General features: G+C 44.4%; 1 protein-coding gene and 3 long non-coding RNA genes across 6 annotated transcripts in view; 2 read left to right on the forward strand and 2 right to left on the reverse strand.

Annotated features, from left to right (window-relative positions):
• Positions 1-25,454, reverse strand: part of LOC308183180 — a 441,868-nt gene that overhangs the window by 137,717 nt on the left and 278,697 nt on the right. The window lies entirely within an intron of this gene.
• On the forward strand, positions 223-11,980 carry LOC308186208. 2 transcript variants are annotated; one of them, XR_013943969.1, is made up of 3 exons: positions 223-7,492; positions 7,970-10,506; positions 10,581-11,980. It is a non-coding gene; the product is annotated as an uncharacterized lncRNA (long non-coding RNA). The 2 variants fall into 2 exon arrangements; XR_013943970.1 differs by having other exon boundaries at positions 223-1,380; positions 1,932-7,492; positions 7,970-11,980.
• Positions 12,125-16,517, reverse strand: LOC308186203. The gene is made up of 3 exons (XR_013943967.1): positions 16,226-16,517; positions 13,082-13,250; positions 12,125-12,503 (listed from the first exon to the last, which is right to left on the reverse strand). It is a non-coding gene; the product is annotated as an uncharacterized lncRNA (long non-coding RNA).
• ME3 (malic enzyme 3) overlaps positions 16,939-25,454 on the forward strand; it is a 124,623-nt gene continuing 116,107 nt past the window's right edge. Inside the window, exon 1 of one of the 2 annotated variants that reach the window (XM_080575202.1) lies at positions 16,939-17,187. In XM_080575202.1, coding sequence (XP_080431328.1) covers positions 17,086-17,187 — 102 coding nt within the window. In that variant the 5' untranslated portion in view covers positions 16,939-17,085. Of the gene's footprint in view, positions 17,592-25,454 lie in introns of both variants that reach the window. The other variant, XM_080575201.1, reaches the window with a different exon arrangement.

Raw genomic sequence — 25,454 nt, forward strand, 5'->3', positions numbered from 1 at the left:
AGTTCTTTGTTCTGCTTTGTATTCATATATTACTTTATTATTTATTTTGTATTATTCACTACTAATCTGTTAATTCATCCCTACGCTATTTTCCAGTAATACATTACACAATGTATACAACGTCTGGCACTTGGTATTTGTTCTCCCACCCCTTTCCTATGGGTAAGAGCAAACACACTGCAGCACGCTCCAGGGGGAGCTGGGACTGAATGTGGTCAGGTTTTGAGGTTAGCTTTGTTTGCTTGTAAGCGTTCATAACCCTGTGGATTTGGATGAGAGGTGCCTGTGCTCTTCTCTGTTTCATTACTTGAAGAAATAACACTGTAGTGTACCAAGGCACGTATAGATGTGTGCAATTCAGGCTTTGCGCAGTAAATAAGAAAAGCATAACACCTGCCATCAGCAAGAAAGGCTGAGTGGGGGTTAGAGAGGTACCAGGGCTCCAGAAACTGATGAGCACAGTCCAACTCCACCCTAGCTTCCTACACAACCATGGGGGAACTGGGGAAGGCATGGCATCCTGCCTTCTCCTGTGTGTTGCCCCTCTCACTCTATACCCATAAGCTTCTGGAGGGCCTTGCAGCCACTTGCATATTTTTAGAAGCCTAAGTGCCAGTCTTAGGCTCATGCATTTGAGGCAGGTTATCCTCAAAACAGTTCAGCACAAGACTTTTTGGCAGCTGAGGTTCACGTGAGCTCTTTCAAGATAATTGGGACCTCCTCCTGCTGGCACATCCTTCAGGTGTCGAGCCTGATCCAGAGCACTTCTAAACCCTCCCCGAACTCCTCCCCCCTCTGCTCAGTGCTCCATTAAGAGGATGTGGCTGTGATTTAAGGAATTACTCCCTTGTGAATTTTGTGTCAAAGAAATCCTCTGGCTCTCCCAGATGACAGACATTTATCTAAGACGCTCAGGAGCAAAGCTAGCCCAGATGCAAAGCCAGGTGACCTTCACCCACGCCACACTTCTGCCTCCAGGTAGGTGAGATGAGGATCTGCCCCACTGCCTATGTAAACCAGACGAAAGGGTGGGGAGGACAGGCCAGGACATAGCTGCTTCTCAAACAGCCCCGTGCAGCAACCAAAAACGCCTTCTTGCGCCGTGGTTGTTTCCCACTGTCGGCCTTTTTACGTCAACAAAAAGAAGCGTGATCTACCTTGCTGTGCCTCTGCCAGGGCTGTGGGCAACGTGCAGCCACCATCCAGCACTGTTTTTCCAGATGTAGCCTGTCAAAATGGAAGGAATGAGTCAGTTGTGTGCAGACCGAGAGCACGATTAACACTTATTTCATGTGCGTTCCTGCCTCCTGATTGAATTGTTGGGGGTTTTCAGCACGTGTCCTGCTGGGTGTCCTAGGCAGTGCCCTACCTGCGCAGCACGTAAGTACCCACACCTTCACTGCTGCAGACTAGCCCAAACATTAGGATTAGGAAAAATCTTGCTAGCACCTCTTCGAAGGCTGCTTCTTAGCTTCACCTGTGGAAGACTTGCTAAAGCTGGCCGTGGGGACAGCCCCCGTGCCGCCACCCTGCTGGGCTCCCAGCTCAGCCTCAGCACCCGAGCACGGTGCCCAGCCAGGTGCCATGCCTGGCACCGGGAACCAGACGCGGCCGTGCCCAAGGGGATGCTTATGCACTACAAGCTGTTTCCTATAGGTGGAGTGATTTGTTTAACGCTTCGTGGCTGCTCTTTGCGTTTGCAGGTTATTCGGTAGGTGCCGCGTCATTCAGGGCAAGCTGAGAAATCCATTTCAAAACAAGTTTTTGACGTGTAATAACAAGAAAAAAGAAATGTCTCCAGCATTCAGACAGTGGAAGGAAAATTTCCTGCTAACGGAAGCAAGGAAGACAGCGGAATTGCTACAGGATTAATTAATGGGGATTTAAAGCAATATTTCAGCTGTTTCTAATCATTCATCATCTCCCTCCAGTGTCTCAGGGACTCGGGCTGGGCAGATCCTGTGGTCACAGCTTTGTTATTTGGAGGGGAAAAAATACTAGCACTTCAGGCGTTCTGCACTCCAAGAATCCTCCCTCTCCTTCCTTCAAAGCTCTTCTGAAAACCCACTCACTGGTAAGGCTGTCGCTCCCACCCACTGCTAACATCCCAAATCTTTTGCCTGTTGAAAGCATTCTTCCTCCGGTGCCAAAGGGCCCCTGTTATCCTCTGATGCTGCTGTAAACGTCCGGGGCTTCAGCCCATGAACAAGTTCCTGGGGCTTGTTTGGGATGCTGTTTCACAGAGTATCAGTCCTGGGAACAGCGGCGGTGCCCGCTCATCCTCCGTGGGAAGCACAACCCAACTGCAGCGAGCTCCTTCCCCAGCACCAGGGGATGAAGCATGCTTGGGGCTGCTGCCCCGAGAGAGCTGGAGTGTTACGGGTTCACAACCAGCAGAGCTCCCATCTGGCTGCTGGGGAGACCGTATCCTGTTACTGTGCTCCCCAGTATAAATCCTAAGTGTTCAAGCGGGACTTTCAGCAGACAAACTAAGTAACTTCCAATAATAGGTAAAACAGTCCAAAGGCATCTAATTTTCTGGCATTGGCCTTAAAAAGGAATAGTCCATTATAAACTAGGCTGTGTTTTGAAAGCAGCTTTTTATACAGAGAAATGACATTGAGGCAACTGCCCTGGGTGTGGAGGTAAAATGCCAAATCTGGCTTTGGTCCTTCCAGCCCACAGAGTGCCTACCCAAACACACCTCCCATGTGGTGCCTCTCCTGCGGCGTGATTCATGGCAGTCTGAAAAAGGTTCATCTGCAGGCAACGGCAGATATTTGCTGGCATGAGGGAAGAGCAGTGAGAAGACTATTAAAGCGAATCATAATAAACTATTCTCGCTGGTCAGGACTCATTATGTTTTTATTAGTCTCGCCTGCAATTTTCTGTACATAGGTTTTGAGGATGATCAGCAAGCCGAGCCAAAGTACGTATTGTGAATTGTTCTGACCTCGCTTGGAACAGTTTTCTGTGTTTGCATATGTGCCTTTCTCATAACCCATATCTCAACACTGCCAGATGCATTTGCCACATTGTAAATTGCAGAACGTCATCCACCTCCAGGGATTAAAGGGAGCGCTATTTAATGACAGGGACTGAATGTGCTGCCCTTGATCACAGTGGGCCATGCCCCAAGCAACCTATTAAAAGGGTGTTTATACCACCAGCAGTGGCCCTGGGTGAATCCAGACAGAACAGAAACCAATGAAAAAAAGATGCAACCTTGCATGCTCTGACGTAAACCAAAGTCTACACCCCGTACGCAGCTCGGGAGGTACCTCATGCTACAGTGCTGCTCTTGCTGTCTGTGCCATACGTTGGCTTAGAGCCACCTCCTCTTACTGTTTGCAGCATCTCCTGCTTCTTGCACAGTGCCGTGAGGATTATTTCTGTCTGTATGTACCGCACTTGCAGTCAGAAGCCCTATTGCACTCGGTGTTGCAACAGAAAAGACGATTACACCCAAGACCCCGTAAAAAATCTGAACATATTTAGGGTACTAGGCTGCACAGAGGAAACTCCTCTGTTTTGACCCATACTTCCCATGTAATCCTAACAAAGCCACTGTGTAGTTATGGTGGAGATCCCATGCAGAAAAATGGGAATCGGAGGAGACTGCAGCAAGAATTTCCAGGTTAAAGACTGGGTTACGGGGAGCTCCTTGGTAGGAATACGCTGATAACACAAAAAGGATCATTTCATGCATCAAGTTGTTCAATTACAAACTCTGGAAAGAGATACTGTGAAAAAGGGCCAAGGCCAATATACATTTATTATTTCACTGCTATTTTTTGGCAGCTGCCTTGGTGATCAATGTATACTGTACAGCTGGGCTGTCACTGCCCTCGAAGCCATTGAGTAATGCATGACTCTGCAACATTTCCAGCACGTCATGCGCTCTGTAATCATCAGCAATTGAGTATATTCCTTCCCCTTGCTTCTCCAGAGTAACAGTTGAAGTACATGTCCTCCTGATAAAGGCCTGCTGTCCTGTATGCAAAGTTCGGCATTGTAGTCTTTTGGGGGATTTCAACAGAATGCAGTAAGAAGTTTGAATTAATTTGGTTGGAGGGAAGCTGAATGAAATACCAATACTCTTTGGTCCCAGTTATGTCGTAACTGGAAAACACTGGTGGTTAATCCCTGCGTTGGAGATCAGACCATGAGAGGAGCAGATGTGGTTGTGTATGGGATGGTCCTTGGCTTACTGAAATGTGATCGATTGTTGAAATTGCTGGAGAAAGCAGAAAGAGAAATGGAGATGAACAGAACTAATGAAGACTTAACCCTCACGTTTCTATTAATTGATGGAGTAAATGTGCAGAAAGAGAAACCAACAAGACTAATGAGGTCTTACCCCCCACCCGTCAATCTGCGGTACCACAAACAGAGCCTACTTTCTAGGGCTCATACTTCTCACCTAAGGTGCTGGATTGCCTTCTCCCAGAATGGTTTCTGACAGCATGAAATTTTTACCTGCCACAGCCTGGCGCTCCTCACCAGGACCAGTCAGCTCAGCAGGCCTTCAGCCCAGATCAGCTCCTTGAGGTAAAGCACAGAGAGCGCACCTGGCACTGCTCGCACCTCTGCTGTGGCGCTGACAACGCCTGCGTCTCTCCAGACCATTTGTCTGCCCAGGTATCAGTGGCCAACTGAAAGTCACAAATCTTGATATTCAGACAAGAATATCAGAGCACTGCTATCCAGATTGTTCTGATTTTATGAATTCTGGGACTCAGGAGATGACTAGGACCTTACCAGCCCAGCTTCAGCTCCTACGCTGTGTCTGTTAGCTCTTCCCACGCCTGCTGCTAGCTTTTTGTGCCAGGTTGTTCCATGATGCGTACAGAGAAATGTCAACTGCAGCTGGACGGGAGAGGCACCTCATCTCCCTTTCATTGATTTTGCACTTACTTCATGTCATTTATTCTTTTGTAATTATGTGACTTGAAACCTCTTGATTGTGCATTTGTTAGGGCTATGTAATCTGGTGGTTTCCTATAACTTCGATTTTCCTTCTTCAGTTCCTTCTGATTGCTTGTTACATCCACCTTCTACAATTTTCCATAAATCAGATAGCAAGGTTAGAAGGGGAGAGTGATCATTTCTGATTTGATCCTTTTTAGATCATTTCCATAATACACAGAGCACCCACAGGCTTAGTCCCAGTGTCCCGTCATGCAAAGTTGGGTTGAGTAATCTTCCCTGCCATGGCGCAGAGCATTTTAGCAGCTGTTCTGCCTGAGCACAAGCAGAATGAGCAAGAAATAAAAATATTGAGACTTTTACACTCATTTCTTTGTCCCGTAAAGATAAGACTTTCTCCTGTGTCGTGAATATTGTGTCATATTGTCATATTGTGTCGTGACCTTACATGTTCTCATGGAAGAGGCCAGGTCCAGCAAATGGAGTAAAAAAACAGCCTCAAGTAAGCCCTAAATGTTGTAGCAAGTACTGAAATGATGCTGGGGATTGAGGGTGGCACCTGAGCATTGAAGACTCACTCCACTGCAGTTTTTGTAGAGCATCAGAAGGAGACATGCACCCACTCTGTCTAAAGGAAACATCTAGCTGTACTCTGAATTTTATCCACCTCTGAAGCAGTCTTTAAAAGGTCAGAATCCACATTCTCTGCATGGTCAACAGAAAGAGGTAAGTGTCTTTGGGAAGCTCCAGAGGAAGATCCTTTCCACCCAAACTGGGTGCCTAAACTTAGTCAGGTTTTTCCACCAGAGACCTCCACCAGCACGTAGCTCCCGCTACAGGAAACCCAGCCTAGAATGGGGAAGAATTACACTAGGTTTTGGAAATCCGCGGTGTAATTTAGTTGCCCAAATTACCCTGACTAAACCTCATCCAGACCCTCAATAGTCCCAAGACTGAGGGCCAGTTCTGCCACAGGTAAGGACACTTTACAGTCCCTCTTCCCATCCGCATTAGCTGCTTTAAACTCTGCTGCAGTGCAGCTGTACTGTGCCGTTAATATTTGATGCTCGACACCCATAAGATGGCTGCAAATCAGCAGTGGCTGACTCCCACTGTTTTGTTAATGAGGTCTGTTACAATCCTTCAGGATGATTCTACAAACCACGAGATCTGTTTTATTATTATCTGTTAATGATTATCTCATATCGTTAAGCTGTATCTAGCTACATGAATCTTTAGTTATGTAATTGCTTCAGATTTGTTCACAGTGTGAAAAATAAGAAAGCCATCTTTAATTAGGACATGGAAACAGTGATGGATTCAAATGATTAACAGAACTAATGAACAAAATCTGCGTTTCTGCTGTTCCCTCTGTCATATTGCTAGGCAAAATGTCACCATGGTGTTTGACCCTGAATGCCTCAGTTTCTCTTTGAAAGAATGCCTGCATCTCCAGTGATGTTGGGAATCTTAATTGATTAATACTTTCAAAGCACTTTTAGTTGCTCAGATGAAAGAATTCCCTAAATGCAAAGTATTACTACATGTTAAGTTCATGTCTGGAGCAAATTTTTAAAACAAACCATATGAAAAGCTGAATTAAGAGTGGAAATGCTGATCCAGCCATTAATTACTCCACATCAGAGAGTGGGCAGAGGGTCTCCTTTTATGTTGTTTATTTCAAACAAACAACTCTGGGAATCTCCTGTGGAAATGAAACGCAAAAAAAAACAAAGCCCTTTCATGGGTATTTTTGGTTTATCTCCACATGAATCTTAAATTCATCATGTGGAGGGAATGTGGAACACATTTTTTTCTCCTGTACACGCTCACTTTCCCACAATGAACAAAATCCATTTTCCTGCGCTGTTTGTCTGCTTTTTCACCCAAGGGTAACAAAATAACGCAGAAAGCAGCAACACCCTGTCTATGAACCCTGCTGAAAAGCAAATAAATAAATATGAATAAATAAATAAATAAATAGGAAAAGAGGGGTGGCTCGGAGGGTTCCCAGGAAAACCGGCTGTATTTAACACAGCACATACAGCTCATACCACCGACACCGAAGCCCCGCAGCTCCTAATTCCTCGGCTATTGCTCAGCAGTGAGTCAGAAGCTCAGGCTCGGCGGTGACTCACGCAGGGCCCCGAAATGCCGCTGAGCGTCCAGGTTTTAGAAAATCTGAGTGGGAAGGGGAAGGCAATGTGTGTGTGTGTGGCTGGCTGCGTGTGGGCGAGGCGGGCGGCTGGAGGGTACCCGTGTGCTCCAGTTACAGCTGCTGGTCTGCAGCCTCTTCTACTGGAGGTTACAGCATGTTCAGTGCTCCGAAGGCATTTCGCTTATGTATTTTGTCTTCTTTTCCACTCTCCTTGCAGCACGCGCGTGTGCACCTCGCTCTTTCCCCGATTTAATTCTTGAGAAGATTTCGCTGCTTGAGATGTAACATCTCAAGAGGAGTTAGCTGTCAGCAGAAGCCCTTCTCTGGCTGCATGAGAAGCTTAGCTTCTCACAATGAGTACCGATTTAAACACGTACTGAAGGAGGCAGACACCTTCCACAAGCGGTAACTAATCTCTGTTGTAACTCTGTTTCTGAACAGTAATGAGCAAGGCACTCACACCGGGCTTGTCACAAGAAGTCTCTACGGGCAGGATTAATCCTGATCAGTTTTGCTTGTCTGAATACGAGACACCAGCTCTGAGATATGCTTTAGGATCAGTCAGGCACCTCTGTCAGGTGAACCACAGCAGGGGAGAAAGTGCCCTCCAGAGACATCTTTCTCTGTTGGCTCAAGAGGTGGCTACCTGGCTTGGACTAGCTTCTTGCTAAGCTACCTTGCTAGCTTCTTGCTAAGCCACCACTTCTTGGCAGCAGCTAATGGTCTGAGAAGCATTTTTCTTTTGGGTTTCAAAAGATCATTCATTCATTGTCTTCCATTACACAAAATGTTATTACATTGCATTGGCAATTTGACACTTGAACCGGTGATAGTCTGTCTTGGGATAAAGAGATGATATCACTTTCCTCTTGTTTGTTCCAGGTTTGTTCCCATAACACTTGGATACTCACTGCTCTGAACCCTTATGAACTCTGCTAATCAGGTGCCAAAGGAGAGGAGGGTATCTAATAGCTGTTCGTGGCTGTGCTCGCACTCACAGCTCAGTTTCAGTGAAATATCCACTACTGCACAATATGAACAAACACCCCACCCACACACTGTTTCTAGATTCATGATATATCCCATGGAAATATTTTGGTTTTAGCAGGTCTTCAGATTTTAGAGATGATCTGTAATTTGTGCATGCACTTTGAACTTGGTGTGCCTATTTTTTTTCCTGCTACTCCCTATACTGTTGTCTGTAGTGACGCTGGGATACAGACATAGTTACACATCTATTTAGATATGAGCTTTGGACATTAAATGACTTTGATATCTGGTTGCTTTGTGAGATTCCAAGGGAGTGTCTCCTCGCTGCAGTCCTTGCTGCTTGCAGATCTCTCGGTGCTGTGATGAATTGCCTCCGCTCAGCCCTGGAGCATGAGCTTGTTCATCAGCATTACATGTGCCACGAGGTGATAACGGTGGTAGTCTGAGCTCCCTCAGGACAGAGTTTTGGCTCGCTGCATCCTTCCCTCCTATTCTATAACCAACACAAATTAGTTCATTTTTAAAGGTTCGTTATAGCATCAATCAGCCATTTCGCACAAGGCACCATTACAATGAACTATGCTTTTCCCAAGCAGTAGATGGCAACTGATAAAGCATTATCTCTCCCATGCGGCATTTTCCATGGGTTGGAAAACATGGGTTGGAAAAAAAAAGTTCCTACACTTCTGCATGGCTCTGGCCTGTGCTAACATGCTGGCAGCCTTTGCACATTACAGCTAGAAATGATGGCTGTTCTTATTTTGCCTACTCATTTGTACACCCTCTTTGCAACGTCAAAATTCCCCACTGTGGCCTAAAAAAGGTCTGTTTTCCAAAAAATGCCCTCGTCTCTGTTTGGTACAGTGTTACGACTGCTGTTTTCTCTCCCTACTTTAGAAAAAAATAATAATAATAAAAAAAAAATCCTCTCTGTGATCTGACACACCAGCTCTGGCAGCGGGTACTGCAGATGTTCAGATGTTACCAGAGCCAGCTGTCCGCCCCCTTTGCCAAAAATTAATTTCCCAGAGCAGAGTCAGCAGAAGCGAACACACGCCCAGTCCCCAGCAGCTTCAGCGCAAAGCCCAGCTTCAGCTGGAACTTGTCTGGCCACGATTTTTTAATGATAGGCAACAGGTCTGATTAGAAAATGATCACATCCATTAAAATTCCTTCACTCGAGTCCTACGGCTGGATCACGCATGCAGACTGTATGACATAAAGTATGTTGTGTAAACTCTTATCCCCTTCCTCTCAGCAGAATATTATTTCTCAGCAGACTATCTAAATTAGTTGGCTTTTACCACTCTAAGATCTCCTGCTCGCCTGTTAAATGGCCTTTTTAAGTGTTAATTTCCGATTTTTGGCCTTTCTTGTCTCTGTAGTAAATATGCATTTCTAAGTGCAAGCACTCCAGAAAAATGCTTTGTGTCTGGAACGAAATAATCAAGTCAGTGATATAAGTCTGTTAAACTTCTGTTAGCATAAACAAGAGGAACACTGATCTCAAAAGAGCAAAGTGATTTATATCAGTCAAAAATATAGTCCTGCTGACTTCAAAAATGTTTGTCCTCATTTATTTTAATAGGCATAAGAGACTCAAAGTCTGCTAAAATCAGACCCAAAGGCTTTTTTGAGGATTATCTCGGAGGTTACAGAACTGACTGAAGACTTGATGGAAAGATAAAATTTTTGCAAACCTTTGTGTTGCCAAAAAAAGGTGTTTAATGAGAAAACCAGCAACATTTTCTGCGTTAGCTATATAAATAGCATGCTTTCATGGTCCATGATTTATAAAAGCTGATGCTTTTAACTTTCATCACTGCATAGGACACTGCAAAACATGTCTGAGGACATTATGCACAGTTTTGTCAAATGGCAGGAAGACAGCGCAGACTGAGAGAGCTGCTCCAGGTGCAGCAGCGTGCCGGTGGCCAGCTCCAGCTGTGCTTATCGGCGCTGCCGCTGACCTTTCGAGCCACTTCTCACTCTCAGTTTGTTTGCTCTCTTTATCAGCCCTGAACCCTGCCAGTACAGCTCTAAGCGAGGTCTGTAGCGTGAAACGGGATGCACAGAAGTGCAGGAAGAGGTTGGTGCCCTCTGTGACCTGGTTATCTGCTGGAAATTCAGTGCAGTCACTTTCCCCTTGCCACAGAGCTTAAAGAAAGCATACTTTCCGATACAGATAATTTTACTAGGAGGTGGTGGTTGCAATTCCCTTTATAGCTACTGATTGTTAATTGCAGAGCTAATATAATTATACTGCAGCCAGCTGAGTTAGAGTGAATTTCTAAAAGCGCCTTGTGCCGTACAGACACCGGTTACTGAGAGCCTGAGAAATCTCAAACAGATGAATTTTCCACTCCTTACTCTTACTACAGCTCACATTGGAGGCTCGTCTGTTAAGGAAGACGCTCTCTGGGACCAGGGTGAGTATAGAGTCATACATAAATATAGCACTTGGAAAGCGCTCCACCTGACATTCATACAGCTTGTCTTCTAGGAATGAGATTCAAAACGGATGACAACTGCCCGCTCATGGAGAGAAGGGTGAAGATATGCTCTGTGCAGAGGCATGCAGCTTTCTTCAGGGTGTTTTCTCTTTTGTGGAATACAGGTTTACTTGGCTTTGCAGGTATTTTCATAGTGTTCATTTATATAGAACCTGGATTTTTTTAATCTCATTCTGCAGTATTCAAAAATAGCAATCTTTAAAACTCACCTTTTCAAACATATAAGTAAAACCGTAAAAATTACTTTGGCTAAGAAGGCAATGAATACATTTATGAAGCATAAATTATCATCCTTTGTGAAAAACTTGTCACCCTGTTTTGTCCCTTCATCATATAGACTTGTGCTGCCCGAAAAGATGCAGAAATGTCAGAACTTGACCTAAAATAATTCAACTGATAAAGTCAAGTGCTAACTGCAGTCCTGCGCAATCAAAAAAGACTGCTCAGGAACGCATTATGCTTACATTTGTGGCAGCAAGTCATTCATTGCTGAACCCTCCTTTGCCAAATTCTTCTGCATATACTGTTACCGTGGTAAATATTTTATGGGCTTAAAGCCAGAGGGGAAGGTTAAAACTCTTCTTATCATGAACTTGCTGCACATCAGCTGTACGTGACGTGTTCCCATGCCATGGCAGATGTGAGGTGCTCAGAAGTGGGTTAACCCAAGGGTCTGTATGCTCGCCTCAGTCAGGCTCAAGGTAATTAGGATTGCTGTAGCATATTTTCACTTGTAATTAAGCTGCCTCAAACTGCCTTCACAGCAGCAGCGAGTGAGGATGTGCATGGGTGGATCAGCTGGCATAGTAATTTTACCCCTCAGTAACTTGTATAACAGCTTTTGTTCTTGTGCCTGAGTCTTTGATCGCCTTCTTGACTTCTTTTATATCACAAGGTGTTATCAGGACATCTCATCATTACTGCAGGCTGCAAAGTCTCACTCAGCATCTTTTTAATTGATCCATATTGTTAATGCAATCTTTCAATGGCACAGAGTTTTCTTGCAAAAATAAGGGTTCAAACCAGACTTGTGGCACGTTACTAGATGGAAGCTCAGCTGGGCTTCTTCAGATGGAAGACTGACTTCTAAAGAAAAAGATTATACACCTACTCTCAAAAGCAGTACCATCATGGTAAAAGTAAAAATGTACTCTTGTACTGTATTGAGAACTATTTTTGCATTAAAAATGACTGCAATTTGTAGCTGGATAGTATTCTATGCAATTGAATTCTATTCTTCCATTGAAGCTAATTGAGAAACCTTCATAGGGGAGAAAGCTCCAAGCCTATGCCTATAAACAACAGTTTACTTTTGAAATAAATCAAAATATATATGCTTATGTTTTACTATAAATTGATTCTGTTTAATAGAAATCAAGACGCCAAATACCATGTTTTCTTTGCTGTACTGCTCATTTCTCTTCAAGTATTTAGATATTGAGGATCATGCATGTACACTATAGAGTTAACGTAATGCTTAGGACATCAGTAATAAGATGGCAGGAAAAGGGGAAAAAACAACCCAGCATTTATATTAGACAGAACAGAATTTATTGACTGAAGTGTGTTATTTCATTTCATGCTCATTTTTCATTTTAAGAGGTATAAGTGTAAACCACCATCATTATCATTTAAAACTAGCCAAAGCCAGGAAAGATGTCCAAAGGTCTGATTAAGGCTTTAATCACACAGCTACAGATGGTTTTTGTCTTGATGTTAGAGAAGTCTCTCAGTGCTGAAGAATAACATCATGAGAAGCATATGTTAGGGAAATAAACTATGACAAAGGGAGACCAGTGATAGATGACCAAGTGAATGCGAGACTGACAGCCAAGACATATGGATCCAGTTCCCAGCTCCATCACTGTCTGAGTAAGTGGCCGTGAACAAGAACCCTCTGCGTGTCCCTCCATCTGTAATGTCCATAAAACAATATCGAGTTAGCACAAGAGCGTGTACCATGTTTATATACCAAGAAAAAAAAAAGACTGAAATTTGCTGCAGGGGACAAGCTGCAGTAACAGAGATTTTTAAGACGAGAGAGGATTGTTATCCCATTGCAGGGACCTGCTACTTTATGGTGTCATGGGATCATCTGTGGCTTTTGGTCAGTAACCTGACATCTTGTATTTGCTAGAGGTGAGCAGGAGGGTTCCAGGGCTGCTGCACATGGAGCAGACTTGTGAATCCTTGTGGATTAAGCATCAAGTATACAATTGCTTGTAGTTGGGAAAGGCTGGCGTGATGATCCCTGTGGTGACTTCAAACCCCGTGGTCTGACACAGTCTGACACCCTGTGTAAGCCATATAAACTGAGCCCATAACTTCTAACCGGACTAAAGCACATGTATTTTACTATATAAGCATTACACTACAGATACTCTCTCTCTGTATGCATACATATACATTCTATTTAGCAGTGTGAAAAAGAAGAACAGGCCAAATGCTATAGCAGATGAAGATGATGTTGCCTTATATATGGGGAACTCACCATAACTGTAGTTCGTCTGACTCCAGATTCTTCCATTGCACTTTCAGTTCTTCTTGTCTCTGTTTGTTGTACAGAAAGGTCCCAATCAAAATTCATGGCCCCTATTGCAGCAAGCTTTCTTGTGTCGTGATGAATTTAAATGAACAGTCGGCACGAATGGGTAGCATATCTGCAAAATTTAATAAACCAGGAGACACACAGCTGCACAATGCCCAGAATTGTCAAGGTATGTAATTTGAAAAACACTACAATGGAAGTTTATCACTGCAGCTCAACTCATTTCCTGAGAGGAAAGATAATGCTGCAGGAGAATAGACACTATAATTTCCCTCTTTATATGGCAGGGATTCATTTGCTAGTAAGTTTATTTCATTGGTGTTCTCTTAGATGCCAAACTGCTAAATGCAAGGCCACAGCACAAAGAGGTTTCGTAAATTACTGGAGGAATAAATTAGCTCTTATAACATGCTTTGAAACTTCAAGTGTATTCTGCAACAACCGGCAAATCCCCAAGTGTATATAGAATCCCATTCTACAAACCATTGTTTCCTTCCTGCTGCTGAAAAATAGCTTAAATAAGATCCTAAGAGTTCAATGTGGAATATAAGTGTGCATTTCATTGCTTTTATAGCTTTTTTTTGTAACATTCTTTCTAGTTTTTTAATCAAGAATTTAACCTTTGCTTCGATCAAATTTGCATTCATGAAAAGCTTGCATGTTATACAAAGTGCATTCATGTGCATCTGACAGTAAGCACTCTGCATCTGTGAATATAAAGAATCGCAATCAGATTCTTTATTTTGCAGTGCCAGGCAAATTTTGGAAACCCAGCATTTGTAATTGTTTCTCACTGAGATGCAAAAAAATGTTTGAAGGCTACTGTCAACCAATAGGAGGTAAAAATGAGAAGTCCCTTGGCAAGACAATGCTCAGTGTTTGTCCAGCAGCAGGGAGACAATTAATGGCTGCAGAGAAAATCTTATTTTTACTTTTAGAAATACACAATACATCCCTGCTCTGAGAGGAACAGAAGACAGAATTTTAAAATGAAGAAAATAAAGATGTATGTGAAAGAGTCCATACAGCAGCAACAGGTAAAAGCACATACATGCATATATACATCTGCTTTTCTTGTGTGGCAGTGTGTGTGTGTGTACATGGCTAAACACACACAAAATGCTGTGAGTTTGCTGAAAAATAACCTTTCTAAAAACCCTGTCTTATATCCTCAGTGATCAACAGTTGGAGACCTTACATGAAGCCATTTCTGTAGCTCATTTAGAATGGAGATACTAAGGTACAGCCCTTCCCGCACATCCCATCTCATACTTTTTTAATAGCCAGTTGTGGAAGGGGAGTGTGGGAATTCCCACCTTTGCCATTTGACCTATTGTATAGTCCAGGACAAGTGATGTCTCCATTCTCCCGCCCACATTTATCCCTCTTGCACAATAGACCATAAGCTTTTACTGAGGAGGTACTGTGCAAGGCCCCTGAGATATCTCCAGGCACTCTTCAAGTTGAGACAATAATTCTACCAATCCAGAATTGAGAAAAGAAACCGGGCTTCTCTTCTGACAGTTCACACGCAGCTTTCTGGTTTTGTCATGACTGTTAATCCAGCACTGATGGGAAGAAGAAATATGTACAAAGTCCAGATTTACGTGGCAGCTCCATCCCAGGGATAAAATGAGCCCTCAGCCAGACGATGTATAAACGTCTTGGGGAGGTTTCTTAATTTCAGATTGCTGCTTTGGGAAGATGTTGTCTGACAATCTTCCAAACAAGCTATGAAACCTCTTTATCTTAATGTATTTTGGAACAGTATTAGGCAGGAAAAGATGATTTATTTCTGGGAAAATAATGTGAAATCCTTTCAGTCATAATCAGTTCATTCATTTAGCTCACTGTGTGCTAGCTTATGGGCGCTTCTAGCAGAAAAGGTGTTCTGCCCATGTTCATACAAAAAGAAGCTGAGATTCACTAGTTCTGAGAAGGCACGTTACGGAACATCAAGAAGCAGACTAAAATTCCTGTGGTGATCAGAAAATTGGAGCCCAACCTGATGAGGTGTCACAATTACCTTCCTTTACTGAGATCCAAATTCATGAAATGACAATTCCCTACACCATCCTGCAACAGACCAAAGCTGTCAGACTGGCCAGCAGTCCCCATGGCGTGGGAAAGACCTTTCAATGTTTTGTTTTCTTCTCCGACAGTTTCCCTGTCTTTTATCAAGCAAGCATGGACCATTAATTTATTTTTCAATATTAGTGTCTGCCTTCTGTGGTACTGTGCTGATGTCTGTGCTTTCATGTCTTGTCTTTAATGGGATTTTTATTTTTAAGGATCAGAAAACTGCAGGCAATATGCTCTGTAGATAAAGAAGCCATTCCCAAACAGAGAGGTGTTATATCTTCACTATGTGCTACAGATAAATAAATTTCAGCAATCAGTTCTGCAAAAGACACAGTAAAAGTTGTTTTTGTTTGTGTTGATCTAAAGATTCTAATTTATTTCAGATGAAGCTTTGGAACTTTTTTTTTTTTTTACAATGCACTAGATGCAGTAAATAAAACTCAAAAGTAAATTCACACAGTAAAAGATTCTTATCAAATCTGTTCTGAGTAAATTACTTTCTTACACTCGATTTTTTTTTTAATCAAAATCAGTTAGTTTGGATTTTAGCTTCACTGAAAAACTGGAACGCTTCTGAGGGAATGAAAACGTGTGCTAACGCTTTCCTCAATAAAACACCATTATTGTAAAAAAATGTTGTTTTCAATAGATCATATTCATACTTAATATTTTATGCTTTTAATAACTTCCCGTGTTCTTTACACGCATTTATAATATTTATGTAATATATATAATGTATACTGGATGCATATATATACACAACATAACTACGGTATAGTGTATAGAGAGAGAGAGACTATATAGATAACAAGTAGGTTGAAATGCCTAGCTACCCACAGCTGCTCACAGTTCAGGAAGAGGCAGGACATAAAAGTCCTCATGAATTGCTTTCTAGTGACTAAGTGCAACTCCTCCAAGAAGCTTTACTCTCCATCCATACCATGCAGAAAGTCCTGCACATTGCCCAGGGACCACAGCACGAAAACTAGGCACCGCAGCACCTACCTTGTCAGGGCCCCTGCAGCAAACTCCCTGTCTGCTGGAAGGATCTAGCAGCACCTGGGTACATCCTCAGGATGCTGGGAAAGGATAACTGCAAAAAGATTTTAAGTCTGCAGACCCTGTTGCTATGGGTGTATGTGATCATAGATAAAATCAGAAAGTCACTCTGCCTCACTTGTGACTCAGCTAGATAAAAAGATATGCTTTTAGAAACTAAGTTTCACTTTTTCATATATGTTTTTGATGCCTCTGCCAGCACAATGATGTCTGGGGGTTTCATAAGTGCCTGTAACATACCCCAAATCAAAAGGAGGTTCTTGTATCTCAAACAGGTCTGGGTATCTCAGCTTCAGAAACAAGATGAATGCTAAGAGGGAACAAGGTTGCAGTGCCTTTGCACTCTTCACATTATGGGTCTCGGTTTTTTCTTATTATGCACTTTCTTAAGTCTAATGGAGAAAATACAAATCCAGAGGGAGAAATAACATCACTGTTCAGTTCGGCAAGGGCAAGCAGTCCGTGACCCTTCCCAACGCCGCTGTCTTCATGGCTCCAGCCATCTCCCTGCAGCAGATGCCCCCAGCTCCATGACAGGGAGCACCTCCAGTTACTGCACCTGAGAGTAATTTCAGAAAAATTAACGGCTGGGAGATTAAGTACTTTATCCTTAGCAACACATGGTCATTTTTCCACTGGTTGTGGGGGTGGTTTTGGTGGGGAGCCGGGCCCGGCCTGAACTCCCCCGCAGCCCAGGGCCATGAAGGCGCTCCCAGCTTTGGGATCGGAGCCGTGAGGGGCTGGGGGCTCCCCCAGGCCCCTAACCAGAGGAAAAGCGAAGCGGGGCCGAGCCACCCCCGCTCCCCATGCAGCCGAGGGGCGGGCAGCCCCGCTCTCCCCGGCAGAGGCGGGGCCCAGGCGGGCACCCCCCGTTCCTCCTCCCGCCGGCGGCGGCCGAGCCTTCCCAGGTAGCCGGGGGAGGAGGCGACCGCCGCGGGGTCGAGGCGACATCTCCTTCCTGGGTTTCCTTTCGCTTCGCCGGGGGGGGGCGGCTGCGGGGAGCCGTGAGGCGCACCTGGGCCGGGCCGGGCTGGGTCGGGCGGCGGAGCCCGCCCCGTAGCCTCGCCCTGCCCGCCCCGGGCTCCGCCGGGTGCCCGCTGTCCCCGTGCCGCAGGTCGCCATGGTGCCGCTGTGCGGCGGCGAGGCCGGAGCCCGCCTGCTGCGGATGGCGGGGGCCGGCCGGAGGCTGCTTCTCCTCAACGCCGCCCGGGGCAGCGGCAGCCAGGCGGGGGGAAGCGCCTACACCCGCGGCAAGGCCCTGGCTGTCAAAAAGCGAGGCTACGACATCACCAGGAACCCCCACCTCAATAAGGTAGATGCTGTTTGCCTCCCCTCCGCTCCCCACCCCCCGTCCCGGCCGGCCGGGTGCTGGTGGTGGGGGGCGAGGTGGGGGCTGGAGGAAGGCTCTGGGGGTTGTGGGCTTGGGGGATGGCGGCTGGGGTGCAGAGGGATAAAGGGCTCGGGCACAGGGGCTGGAAGCGGTTTCTGGGGTGGGTGGGTGGTGGGGAAGGTGCTTGGACTTGGTGGCAGGTGCCTTGATGAAAAGGTGCTTCTGTCTGTGGCCGTCCATCCCCGAGGAGCAACCTTGATCCGAACTGGGGGGAAATGCCGGGTGGAGGTGCGGGGACCTCTCCCACTGGGTTCAACTCAACAGAGAACAGAGACGGTTTTGTAAGTGGTCGCCTTCTGGGTTGGCATTGACTTTGTCCTTCATAGCTGCTCACCTTGCTTCTCTTCACCCGCTGCTGCATCCAGCCGTGGTAGCGCTGGAAGAGCCCAGGTAGGTCAGAAGTGCCATCGGCCAGGACCAAAAGCTGCTTATTTCCAACTGACGGTGAGCTAATGGAGCAGGAGAAATCATGTCCTCTCCAATACCAACCTAGGATATTTTGATATACCGTGTGGTTAGTAGTGGAATTGATCTTCTACATCTTCGTCTTAAGACAAGCTTATTTGGTTGTTCTGGTAAAGCTTCCCTTTCATTGCATATCCACAGCAGTAAATTTCAGGGGGAACCATCCTCAGAACTGCTGAACCTATACGTCGGGTTTTGTTTGTTCATTTTTAATAAAAATAAAAGTTTTAGGAGAAGAGTGTTCAACAAAGTCTGTAAGCTGTACAAAATGAGATCCGATAATTTAGCCTCGTGCTACTTTTCTATCCCTTTCCATAGCTTGAGCCACCCAAAAAATCTGGATGTGAATTTTGGAATTACAGAAATACGTAATTCAAGAATGTTGGATTTCCAGTTTCTTGTGTTAATGTTGCTAGAAATAAATTCAAATATGTCAGGTATCTTAAAAATATGCACATATTAAAGACGGTGTTGATAGTTGATGGGGCTGTGACTACTGATCCTCCTGCGTCATCTTCTGGACTGTAGGCTGTTCGGATCACAACTTTATGTAGCACGGGACACGCTGAGCTCCTATCTCCTAGTGCCATTGCAGCATTCATCGAGGTGCACCCCTAAGGGCAGTGTTGCAGGATGTTATTGAATATGGAACAGCTTCGCAGCCAATCTGCTCTGAATCATACAGCGAATGTCTGTAAGACCGAAGAGAAGAGGAATTGTCAACTATCATCTTAATGCTGATGAATTACTATTGTTTATGTGGTTTAGAGAGGTTTTTCTTCAGCATCTGGCTTGTTCTCTTGGGTGTTCAGTGATAGTTATGGGATAACATTGCTAATGTTTCTAGTAGCATTACATACAACAACATGAACTGAAAAATTAATACTTTGACCTTTGCTCAGTGTCATGCAGTAATAATGCATAACTGGTTGAATCTATCACGTTTTTTAAACTGACTTGACTTCCACAAAAAGAGATTTTGAATGTTGCATTTGGTGCTTTTCTGAAGCTTTTTCCCCTATCAGTGAAAGAATTTCTCTTTAACTCAAATTTTGGCCTATGTGGAGAAGAAAACTGCTTTTGTTGGAGGTAAAATGTATTCTAGTGTGCTATGCTTAATTGGCCGTGAGAAATCTCCCAGCTGGTCTCCAGCCTGGATGTTTGCTGTTTATGTTATGTTCCTTTGTCAGTACAGGCCTTACAATCATCAGTATGTCATCTTGAGAACATCCACGTGAGGAAAGAAATGTCTAACATCAGTGGTAAGAGATAAGGACTGCCAGTTTATGCACCTAGGTAACTAGTTGGTGGTAAATGTGCAGCTTGTTCCCAGAGCTGTGAACGGGTTTCAATTTGTTGTTCTTCACAGTTTGTTGTAGTAGCTAAGGGATTAACTTTGTTCAGCTGAAATGGGATATTTCAGGCAGCTCATATGCGGTCAAGGTGTGATTGATGGCCCTTCATTCTGCCTTGCCGCAGTACTGTAAATCAGAATTAGCGATCTTGATAGGTTTTCAGCTGTTGTAATCTCATCACATAGCAGTTACTGTTTACATTTCTAGTAACAGGGGGTCATTGCCATTTTTCTCAAGTGGATCTTGTTTTTATCTGATTGAAGGCTTTTGTGTGGGGCATAGTCCTCACATCTCTCCAAGAACCTCTGAAATAGTTGTGTTTTGTTTTTTTTAAGTAAGGCATTGGGCAGCAAGTGCTTTGCTGCTTTATTCAATGCACTGGCTATTTTATAGCTTCTGGGTGAAGTTTAAAGAGTCAGTCTAAAGCAATGAGGTATGTGTTGATTTACTGAATGAAGCTGACTGTGTCCCTCCAGCAGAATCACATACAGATTTCCAGTCTGAGGTTATTGATTCAAGTCTTTGCTTGATTACTAGGTCGGAACTGCTTTGTGCAAGCCTTTCAAACTTAGAAGTTACTGCTGCCAGGTCCTGTCTAATACCCTAAGTCTCACTAAAAAGAAGCTGTCTTCTGAGATGCTCATCTGTTTTCCAAATCTGCCTGAGAAGAAAAAAAAAATAGGAAAAACTGGTGACGGACATAAGAAATTTGCACTTGTTTCTTTTCTTTAGTCATTGTTTACTCTGTGGAGTTAGCTGGATTTTGTGATGTAAGGGGTGCCAGCACCATAGTAAGCATGGATTGTGAATGAGTTGTCTCCAGGTCTTCAATTATTTGGCCGGTCTTTGTATTGCATTGTGTATAAGAGCTTGCTTAACTATGACGTTTTGGAGAAAATTTAGAGGAAAAACTGATTTGCAGTTAAGACGAGACTGGGTTCCATCTCTGAGACTTGGCTCGGTTATCAGTTATGTCTCCGACTTCCTGTGACGCTGGGGAAGTCACGAGCAAGGGAATCTTGTAGCTTAAATCCTCTGACAGTAGGAAAAACTTTGAAGACAGAACTTCATCTATGCTGCGTGTGAGCGTTCTGCATGTTCCTGTACAATTCAAACACTGCCCTTCCTTGTGTTTTGAAGCATTCCAACCCCTGTCTGATTCAAAGGCAGGACTCAGGAATTGTCGGTGTTCTTCTCAGAGGGTGTTTGTGGACCTGAAAGGCAATAGCAGTTAGCAGTTGTTCTGACAAAAGAGTCACAGAAATAACAGAAGGAAGAGCTTGTCACATGTTTCTATGAAGCACTTCATAAAGCAGTTCCTCTTTTCCTGCCTTTGAATGCTGCAAAATTGGAAATCCTTAAGAAAAAAAAAAAAAAGGTCACAGAACCCCAGAGAGCCGGCGAGACTGTTTTGTGGAGATTCGAGTGTAAACTGAGCTCCAAGAAGATTTATTGGAAGCCTGGATGAGTTGAAGGAAGTGCCCTGCTGACACGGCAGCAGCAGTATTGGGCTTGCTGAGAGACGAGCCTGTCCTCAGCCTTGTGAGATGTTATTTCAACACTTGGATCCTGGAAGGAAAGATGAGGCACGTCCTACCCATGGCTGTCTTTCTCCAAGTTGCCTTGTGGTTGGTACAGCCATGGCCATGCTGTCTCCTCTCTCTGACACTGTCTGCCGTTAGTTCTTAGCATCTGTACAGTTCTGTTCATCTTGGCCGTGCTGTTCGTGACCCCCCACTTCTGCCTGGAATTCTGTCACATCCACGTGTCCTCTCTGTGTTTTAACAAACACGGACTGAGCTGAGGTTTAAACTCACCAGCTGAACAATTCCCAGTTTGACTACAGACCTGTAGGGACTCAAAAAAAAATCTTACCTTGTGCAAAATCATCTATAACGTTGTTCATGACCTCAGACTGCCACAGGTTCTGCACTGTTCGCTTGGAAGGTTGATGGCACTTCACGTGTTTTCCTAGAAGTCCTAGCTTTGGGGTGAGTCATGCCTCTTGGGAGAGCTGCCATCACAAACAGATGCCAATCTGGAGGTCAGTCAGTTCTCAAAGTGGCAGGATATTGCTGCATTTCAAGGGCTGAGATGTTTAACAGATAACACACTACATTTTTCTGCAAGCTGCAGTGCAGAGATTAGAATTTGGGGCCTTCTTTATGCATCTGTATAACACCCTGTACTTCTTCGGTGCACCTACACGCTTGATTTCATGAAATGTGTGATAATGAATTATCAAAACAAAAATACCAGTCCGCATCCGTAAGAGTGAAACTTTTCAACTAATTGCTGTAGGTTTCTGCAGCAGCTTTGGAATTTACTGCTGCACACAGAATTACAATGCAGAAGGTTTGTTTGTCCTTCAGCTTTGTGGGGATCAGAATTAAGCTAATAGAGGGTTCTTTGAACACGATGTCAGTGATTTGCCGTTGCAGCTGAGACAAAACGATAGTCTTGCACATGGCTGTACCCAGCAACTGTGGTGAAACCAGCCTAAAAGTAGCTGGATTAGTCGAGTGATTGCATTTAAACAAACTTAGTAATGAGCGCGAGAGCAGTGCCTCTGAAATGGGAGTTGGCAAGATTAAATCGAGGCAGGATTCCACTTTCAAATGATTAAATCTCTTATGTAAGCCCACATGGTTGGTTGTATTCTTACAACTAGAGTTTCCTGTTGGCTGGCTGTGGGTCTCAATAGACATTTAACCGCTGGGAAGGGCACAGGGGTTTTTGGTGGTTGTGTGACTCCCAGCGCTTGTTAACTTACCCTGTTTGTGTTTTGCAGTGTAAGAGTATGAGATGAGCAGAGTCTGGAGGCTGCCCTCTTAGCTTGTCAGGAATCTATAGCCACTTAGAGGACACTGGACAAGCTAATTAAAAAAAAAAAAAAAGCCCACTGAGGGTTCTTAAATACATTGAAACCACACCTGGCTTAGAGAGTCTCCAAATGGAAAATAACAGAGGGATGGGAATGTGCAGGGGAAAAGTGTCCGATTTGCCTGCGCTGTTTCCTTGTGGTAAGGTTTTTGTGTACTGCTGGGGATAGGATGCTCGTGCAGGTGAGCTGGATAGGGCTCTCTAGTTTCCAGCAACAGCAAACAAGACACGTTCATGGCTGAACCCTGCAGCACAGGGGTCACTCCAAACCCAAGCTAAGCCCCAGCTGAGAAACAGCTCTGTGGCAAACGCTGCTCCAACCCTGCTCTGCTCTGGAGCTGCAATAGGAGTGAGCTGGAGCAGCCTGCAGTGTGCACCTTCAGTCACGTCCCGGGCAGAGAGGCTGTTCTCATGTTTGCTCTTGCTCTTTAGTTCATCAGGTACATCTCCATCGACTTCAAGGGAAGTGGACTCTGAAGAGATGAGGTTTGCTCCCCTATTTTGGCATATGTGTTGCTCTGGAAATGTGACAGCTTAGATTTCTGGCCTTCCTCCTGGTGTGAGGAGTTTCATTGGTTGGTTGTTACTGTCAAGTAATATTTCTTTGGAAGTATCTTTTGGCAATGACATGTCATATAAAGACAACTCGGCCTGGTCAGCAAACTACACCCAAACTAAATCTGTTGTTGGTGCTTCTGGTGTTGGCAGCAGCCTACAACAGTCCCTTTGCTTGCCCAGCTTGGAGTCCATTCCCTTTCCCTGATCATTCCCAAACCAGGAGGCCATCTGCCTTCCTGTCCCCCTGCCTAATCCCTTGCCAAGAGTCGCCCTCAGCTTTGGCAGCCCAGGAATGCTTCGGGAGCAGAGCTCGTGGGAAGTGCTGAGGAAGGCTGCTGCTGCCAGGATGCTGCTAAGACGGGTGCTGGTGCAGCCCCTGACCCTGTCTGTGCTGTAGCTGCCCTGTAGCACTTCAGGGCTTGCTTTGCCTTCAGCACTTGTAAATGTTGTGAGGGGTCTTGGACCTATCGGTTAGGCAGCTTTTATAGGTGCTGGGCTTATGCTCGTAGCCACCATAAGGTATTAACAGAGAGAAAATGGGACTCGGACCAAAATACTTGTTTCTGTCTTCTGAGCAGTTTCTATTATAAAAATGCCTTTAAAATTGCCTTTAAGCTGTGGAATTTCATGAGTTTGGCAGCTGCCTGTATTGGTTTTCCTTTATCATATCCCTTTATCATATCCTTTCCCTAAGAGAACCCTTAATCCTTACACCAGCCATGGCTTGGTGTAGGGGCAGAGCCAAGTTTGAGCATAGTTCTTGTTTGATAGGGCGCACTAGGCTTTTTTGGCACTTGAGTAAGAATTGCCTTGAAGCAACACAAGCTGTTTGATCAATACTATGAAAATTGATATTGTTGCAGTTAAAAGAGATCCGGGGCTGAATGGTACAGCTTGTTCAGCATTCCTGTTTATTGCATCTAGTGGAATGTGTGGCAACCAACCAGTTGATTACTTTGGAAACCCTGTGGATATTGAAGGTAAGACTGAGCATATTATATGTGGGTCCTGTAAACATTTCACTCCGCTGACCTCAGCAGGCTTCAAACCTTTCCCCACATTAAGTAGCAGGATGTTATATGACCTTGACGTTAGCAATTGGGTGCTGCTGTGCTAGAGATGAGTCGTTGGTGCTGGTTAGAATGGGTGGTGATCTGGCTGAAGCTGCTGAAAGGCAGTGCTAACTTGCAAGATGAAGCAAAGAGCAAAATTTTGTGAGCTGGTTTTGATTTGAGATGGATTTGCCATGCAGTTGGTCACTAACAGAGATGGGTCTCAGCAGTTTTGTAGTGTTTCATGGCAGAGTTTGACCTCTGAGTGGTTATTTTTTATGTGTTTATTTATTGTGAGTCTTAGATTTGGCTTAACAAAAAAATGCACCTAGGGCAAATTCAACTTGATTTGGTTTTGAATAAAAAGCCCATAAACTGAATTAACCTTTAGCTTCTATAGTAACTATGTGCAGAGGAACACTCAACCTGCTGTTACTGGCATGAGCTCGGAGCTGAGAAAGGAAAGGTGAAGTCTTTACAGAAGAAACAAACCAACCCAGCAATTTTGCAAGATTTAGAGGTGGAAACTGGTCAGTGATTTCTCTGGTCTGATTGCAAACCTGGTGGTGTGATAAACTGGGTGGTTGGGATTCAGAGGCTTGGGTCTCAGTCCACAAGGTCCCTTCTGCTAGGGAGAAATGTCCCCTAGCTGATGGGACCTTGTGTTCTGAAAGTCCTTTTCACTAATGCCAGCTTTCTTACAGTTTTACTTTAGCAGGAGCAGCACGTGGATTTCAATTCCTTTATTACAAGGTATTATACTGAGAGTGTTTGATCTAAAAAGTGCTGCTTTGCCCCAGTTTTACCGTATGAATTATACTGGTGATTGGTGAGTGTCAAAAATGGGTTTTGTTAGGCTTACGGTGGGCTTAGATACGCCAGTTCATTTTATAAATTTACCGGATGACCTCAGCTGGGTAGTTTGACCTGTCTTCTCTGTCTAATCACCATATTACACCTTGCTTCTGTTCTGTGCTTCATCTGCTGGCACAATCAAATGCAGTCTGCAGTTTCTTTAAATCAGCAGGAAATTCCATAGCTTTTATGTGGCACGTAACAGGGCATAATAATTACAAATGGTACTGTATATTTTGAAACGCAGAGCACAATAAATGGAATTCACCACAATAAAAAGTATTTTTTTTTCAGATTAATGCACAGAAGTAATCTTCTTGCCATAGCCTATTTATCCCCTTGCGCTTCCCTCCATAAATAATTCTTAGTTTTCATGGCAGCTGGAGAACCCTGAAGTTGATTAACCATTTTTTTCTCTTTAATAAGAAAATTAACTGGAGCACGAGTTGTCTTTCTATTCACTAGACATGCTCTGCTGAGGGGCTTGTGCTGCAGTGCTGTTGTCGTGGTATGGTTAAGGTGACCGTAGATGTGCCTTATGTTTGCAGAGAAAGACTTGGGCTCCATAAACGTGCCTGAGAGCCCAGTTTGGTCCCACTGTGAGCGATGGCTGCAGG

This window comes from Anser brachyrhynchus (genome assembly GCF_964034855.1).
Source record: "Anser brachyrhynchus genome assembly, chromosome: 1".
NCBI lineage: Eukaryota > Metazoa > Chordata > Aves > Anseriformes > Anatidae > Anser > Anser brachyrhynchus.